We start from the raw sequence: 6687 nt of genomic DNA, 5'->3' as shown, positions 1-6687 counted from the left end.
GGGAGGGGCCGCCGCCGGCCATGAGCGGGGCGGCGGAGGCGCGGGAGCTGGAGGAGCGGCTGCGAGAGGCGGCGGCGCTGGGGGACGTGGCGGAGGTGCGGCGGCTGCTGGGCGCGGGGGCGGACATCGACTCCCGCAACGAGATCAATGGCTGGTGAGGGGCGGCGCTGCGGGGTCCCGGCGCTGCGGGCACGGGGCGGGCCCGCGCCGCTGCGGGGCCCGGCTCTTCCCCGCTGCGCTGCTCGGTGCCGCGGGTCGGGCTTCTCGGGCTCGGGGCTACCCCCAGTCACCAGCAGACGCGGAGTGGGGGGGCTGCTCTAGGAGTTGCGTACTTTTGTGTTTCGTACTTTTCCCATTTGCAAATACAGAAAAGGTCATCTCGGGAGGATCGGAGATTTACTGCTGAAGAGGATTACGATAAAAGCAGGTCGCCCTCCTTTCACCTGTCACTGCGTGTTTGCACAAGGTCCCCGTGCAGTGTGGCACAGTAGTGGGAGGCGCTCTGCAAGGCAAAGGAGGGCCCTGCCCTGCATAACTTACAGATTCAGAACTTTAGAAAGTGCGGCAATGAAGGAAACTTTATTCCCAGTTATCGCTCTGTGCATAACTCGGATGAGGTAGGACAGGGTTGCTGATGAATCCTTCCTTGTGCTTCCTTCCTGCAGGACGTGCCTGCACTGGGCCTGCAAGCGGAACCATGCCCAGGTGGTGTCCTGCCTGCTGGAGGCTGGCGCAGACAAGCAGATCCTCACTGCTAACGGAGAGCTGGCGGCACAGCTAACGTCGAAACCAGACATCCGCAAGATTTTGGGAGGTACCTTTCCCATTCTAAAAGTCATCTAGAATTCTTGGTCTAAATACTAAAATGTTTTTAGTTATTTTATCTGAAACAGTAACAGGCAAAACCTTGGCTAGGGCCATTGTATCTCATTAGATAGCTCTGATTTATAACCAGAATTAATGTTGGCCAAATAGATGTGGGGATTTCAGGTAGGAAGGCCTTGTGGTCTGAGCTGTGTCACGAAGTAGAAAAAGTGTGGGAAGCTTTGGGAAGTGTGCTGCTACACTCCTGTTAGCTATCATTAAGAGCTGGCATGCAAGCTGCAAATGGGGGCTTTTACAATTGTACAATTTGCCGTGGTCTGACCATGATCAATACTAAAAATCCCCTCAAAACAGTTTATCACTCAGGAAGTTATGCCTTCTGAGCACCTTGTTATAGTGCGACTTGCTGGTATGGCTAATTTTTGCCCTGTAATTCTGCCATCTTACACTTTTCATATGCACAGCAAACCCAGTTAGATGTGTGACATTCCTGAACAGCATCTGTGTATCATGCTCCAGATTAAAATTCTAAGGTGCTTTTACCTTTGGAAATGTGATGTCTTCTGCAGTTGCACTTAAATTGCTCTCTACACTGATCTGCCCTTACATCAGCAGGGCAGGGTTATCCTTCACAAGGTTGCAGCTAAATCATGACTCAGGTTCCAACAGTTAAGCCTGAGGGAATGGCATGTTCTTACACGATGCTTTAGGTTTCTTTTGGGTGAGGTGTGGGTTTAGTTTGTGGCAAACGACTCACCTGTTTTTAACATCTAAACTGTCAAGCACATGTAGATGAACTCTGTTCATAGTCATCTTATTTTTCTGTTAAGCTTTCATGTGTTTCCTGGGGAATAAACACATATCACTTACCTTCTCTCCTAGTTTTTATTCTGGGAGTGTGGCATCATTGAGCAGATCTTTCTGAACTGCTTTGACATCACTATTTATATTCTGTAATCCTTAGGCAGGAATGTCACTTAACTGCAGTGCTTTTATGCAGGAGTTGAGTTTGATTACAGCAAGTAGTCACTTCCTTGAAGAAATACTGGGTTAAATTTGCTGGCCTAGGTCATAATAAACTATTTACAGAAGTGCTATTAAGAGCGTTTTAAAATTAGATTCAATAAAGGACTACTGGTCATCCAATAAATTTGAAAGGCCTGGGGGAATACTGCTAGAACTGATGTGTCTTTCAAAGGCTATTTTTGCCCCTCACTTTGTTTTTTAAAAACAGAATATACTGAAGGTATTTATAGGTTTTCCTTTCACTTTACAGCTACTGGTCTCCAAGCATTACATGCTTCTGGAACATTAGTGTCATTCTTTGATGATCTTGGAATGTGATGTAGTTTCAAGACACAATAGGAAAAGTAACTATATTCAAAATTAGAAAGATCTATTCAGTAACATGATGGATTTTTTTCTCTCTCCATCCCCTACCCTTCATTTTTGAACTTCATCAATAGAGGAACAAACTGAATGTCAAGAAGTGAAGGATTTAAATTTATCCATTGTTGCAAACTACTTGGCCAACCCATTCCCTAACATTTACACGGAAGAAAGCAATCCAGGCAGCTTGGCAGAATCCCAGAATGAAAGTGCTCCCATCTCTTCTGCTTCCCAGAGTGAAACTAGCCCTTGTCCATCAGCAACTCAGGCTGAAAGCATCTGCATACCCACGTCATGCAGCAGTGGCGAGACCTTCCCAGCAGCGGGTGCAGCAGCCAAGCCACCCCCAACGCCCACCGTGGCTGCAGCCTCAGCGTGTGCCAGCCCAGGGCTGCCCCACGGCCCTGGCTGTCCCCTGGCCACAGCCACCAGCCTGGGGCTCTGCTCCCCAGGAGCATCCGGCCAGGCCTTGCCTCTGCAGCCTGACACCTCCCCCAGCAGCCCTGCACCCGCCTTCCAGCCCTTCTTCTTCACTGGAACATTCCCGTATAACATGCAAGGTAAACAGGTGCCGTGTCTCCTAGTTCTGTTACAGTTACTGGGTGAACAATGAAGTTGAATAATCATTTCACTTCAGAGTCTAGTGCAATAGAGGCAGAGGTGTTGAATTCTGTGGCCAAAAGTGCCTTGAATTTTCTTCTGCTCAGTTACATAAATGTCTGTTATACTGTATTTTAACCATGGTAATACTTTGCAAAACAATGGAAAGATCAGTCCATGTAACATGAACATTTAAACTCTGCACTACATTTGCATCAAATGCAGCTCCAGTAGTTTGGTAACAGCTCAACTTTGTGACTGGATGGATCAGTTTCAACAGCTTTAACATGGTTCTCCTGTGTATTTTTGCTGGAAGCTTAACTGCACAGTATTTCTCAGATCATGGGGACTGTATTAAAAAAACAGAATTCAGAAGATAATAGTAAATACTGTAAATGTTAGATTTAAGTTTGTTGTCTTTTCTATTACTAACCTTTTAATTGTTTCTCTGTCAGAACTTGTACTCAAGGTCAGAGTCCAGAACCTGAGAGACAATGACTTCATTGAGATTGAACTGGACAGACAAGAACTGACCTATCAAGATCTGCTCAGAGTGAGCTGCTGTGAACTGGGTGTTAATCCAGAGCAAGTAGAGAAGATCAGAAAACTACCCAATACACTTCTAAGAAAGGTAAGAACAGAAACAAGAGATTAACTTGATTTTTCACTTTGCAGACATCAGAGGAGGTACTTTTGTAAAGACTGGCATAATGTCACCTTTGTTAAATAAAAACTGACTTAAACTGACAGATTCAAAGGGATGCTGGACCTTTCTTAAAATTTCATTGTAACTTGTTTAAAAATAATCTTGTCAAAATAGGCAGAGTATTTTAGCTCCTAAAGCATATGGAACTATTACAGCTTGACTTTTAAAAAATGTATTAGAAACAGTGCATTTAGGGTGCTTTTAACGTAATTGCCAAGTACTACTTCACTGTCTGCTTGCCTAAAAAAATGAACAGTTAAGGGGAAAAACCTCCATAAATTGGCATATGAACAACTTAAAGATATGCTGGTAACAAATGAAACTGTGCTTCTGTTCCAAAAAATGTGTATTTCAGAGGTCTGTAAATGAAAGTGGTCACAATTCTTGGTTAAGTGACATGCACAGATATAGCCAAATAGTACTGAGATTAAAGAAGAAGTTTGAGGAGAAAAACCAAATAAGCAAATCTGCTACACTGTTAATGTGTATATGCTGGTAGGATTTATTTTTTTCATTCTTTATTGCTATTATTGGGGATGATATCCTTGGAATTTTGGTTTTTACTTCCTATAATTATTTTTTAAATAATAACAATCAGCTATGTTTAGGAGTAGTAATGTTGTTCTGTCTGTTCCTTACAAGGACAAGGATGTTGCCAGACTCCAGGACTTCCAAGAGCTGGAGTTGGTCCTTATGAGAAGTGACAACTCTCCCTTCTGGAACACTGCAGCTGCACTGATGGAGCAGCCATGCCACAAGAGCAGAGCATCCAAGCTGACCTACTGACCCTGGGAGCTGCACCTGCAATGCCAACACTGACAGTGACATCTGCTGCCCTTTGGAAGGCAGCGACTTAAGCATGTGTAAAACCTTAAGTTATTATTAGGGTTACTATTTTAACTAATATTTTATATTTAATATCCTGTTTGCTTTTATTCTTTTTACTTGATACTGTATTCAGGCAAGGGATACCTCATTTGTCCAGTAAAATCACAGTTCCAGTGTGTATCAAGAAAGTTTATTGGTTGTATCTGGCAGTGGGGGGGACAAAAGAGGCAATTATTGATACAAAAACTTTGTTAAGTACACCCACTCTGACCAAGTAAGACTCATGGAAGACACACACATGGATAGTTGTTCTCTAAAAGTGTGATTGTGCAAGTCCTTAATCTCTTGCCCCTCACAAACACTCACCAAGATGGGTTGTCTAGAGATAACTTACTGTTCAGGGAAAAGGTCCAGAGTATGTGCCCAGGGGTCCCTGTGGCCCTTTCTCATACACCAGTTCCAAGGGGAATGGTTGTTTCTGCTGTATGAGAAGCACAGCAGTGTCCTCGTGAGAGATCACAGCTGGAAGGAACACAGACTGCTTATACGAGCCACTAGATGGGCAAAACAGCACGAGTAAGTAACTAACTTGTACCTTTACATCCTGCACAGTCTACTGTCACTGTTACATAGCCTTGTAACAGCCAGGTGAGTACTGAAAGGGCTGAATGCCTCCAGGTGCTTTCAACTTTTTTTTTTTCCCCTCTTCTTCATGGGGAATGAAAAAAACAACTCTAGTTAAGCTGCAGACTGTTTAACTTGCATTTAAGCAAGTCAGTAATGAAAAAATTCACCTGTGGGTTAAAATATTTAAGTCACAGCATTACTGAAGTATAAACAGCCTGAAGCTTTTCCTGATTAACATGGCAGCCTGGAAAGTTACACTTTTGGAGACCTGTTTTCTTTTTTACCAAAAAATACAATGCTGACCTTTGCAGCAAAACCCTTAAATGGGTCCTGAGGCAGGTGGAGGGGCAAGGGATTTGCTTTTTCTCCCCTCTGTTCCCCCCTCCTTCCCCCCACCCCAAATTACTGGTTTTCCTTTAATCTCTGCTTTATGAAGGTGCACTAGGCAGTTTCTGCACAGCTGATGGACACTGTTTGTTGTTGATCTGGACTGCAATGTTGACAGTCAAACTATAAATAGGACAGCATCATGTTCTGGTAGAAGCAGTATGGCTGCCACCTCCCTGTGTGCTGCTTTACCCTGAAGATTCCCTCAAGCTGCTGCACACCAAGAAAAGACAGAAACCCATTCTGTCAGCAGAGGAGATACTTCACTCTGGGCTCAGAATTTCACCAAGTTACTTAGGCTTAAAATTCTTCCTTACTTCAGTCAAAATAATTATCATCCTTTCCTCCGTGTTCCACACCCATCACCTCAACCCTGCTAACTTCCCATTCTCAATCCTGGCTTTTCTTCAGTCAGGAGCTGAGTTACTTTAATGCCAGATTCAACTCCTGGGAAGCTCAAGACTGTGGCACAGTATGAAGTAAAACTTCTTAACTAAAGTTCCTGCTTTGTTTTTCTTGTAAGACAGGAAAAAAGTTCTACTTTAACAATTGTGTTACTTATCTCTCCAGCACAGCTTGGAGGCTAGCTCAGACTATGTGCAGTAACTGTCTGAAAAACAGTAGTGGTTAAATGGCTCAAAATTACTAAGAGTATCTAATTTGTTTCCAGTTCCTTTATTTAGGAAGTCAGTGTAAGGACTGTCTCCACTAATTACTGAGCATTCTACTAAAGGGCAGCTGGTTTAAAAAGCTTTATTTCTCTAGTTTCCACCGAGAATAACAGTTAATGTGATAAGACTTAAACTCTATTGTAATCTGACTGTAATAACAGTGTATCTATGCATTCAAAGAAGTATTTTTGTATGTTTTATGCAGTTTAATAAACTCTAAGGCACACTAGTTATGTTAGCTGTTTTGTGTTGGGCTTTTTCTTTGAACAAGGAACTGTTGGAATGTCAACTGAGATTAAGTTTACAAAACTTACTGGTCTCCCAAGGACACCTTTTGTTTGCACTACACACTTGTACTGAAATGACATTGCTACTCTTAATTTTATAATAAAGGATCAGTCATTTCAAGTTACTTTGATCTCTTCCTTTTTCAGGGTAGAGAGTAGAAGGATGTGAAGAGGATCACTCTAGAATGGACAGGACATTTAAAATTTTAATGCAACTTTGAAAAATCATAGGCCAGTACATCTTTAACACCTAATAAAGACTGTCAGGCTGTCAAAACCAGTATGGAGAAAACATGTAAGAGGTGCTTACTGAAATCAGCTACTTGCCTTCTGCATAGCATTCCTAGAAAATCTGGGATGGTATTTA

At 43.0% G+C, this 6687-nt stretch overlaps 1 protein-coding gene across 1 annotated transcript; it reads left to right on the top strand.

Moving 5' to 3' along the window:
- LOC110484446 (ankyrin repeat domain-containing protein 40) lies at positions 1-6262 on the top strand. The gene is made up of 5 exons (XM_021555068.2): positions 1-154; positions 666-814; positions 2292-2774; positions 3270-3445; positions 4163-6262. The coding sequence occupies exons 1-5, from the start codon at positions 21-23 to the stop codon at positions 4304-4306; spliced, it is 1086 nt and encodes a 361-aa protein (XP_021410743.1). The 5' UTR covers positions 1-20; the 3' UTR covers positions 4307-6262.
- The last annotated feature ends 425 nt before the right edge of the window (positions 6263-6687 follow it).

This window comes from Lonchura striata, chromosome 19 (genome assembly GCF_046129695.1).
Source record: "Lonchura striata isolate bLonStr1 chromosome 19, bLonStr1.mat, whole genome shotgun sequence".
NCBI classification, from domain to species: Eukaryota; Metazoa; Chordata; class Aves; order Passeriformes; family Estrildidae; genus Lonchura; species Lonchura striata.
The sequence above is the reverse complement of the archived record's forward strand: the minus strand, read 5'-3'. Positions and strand labels throughout refer to the sequence as shown.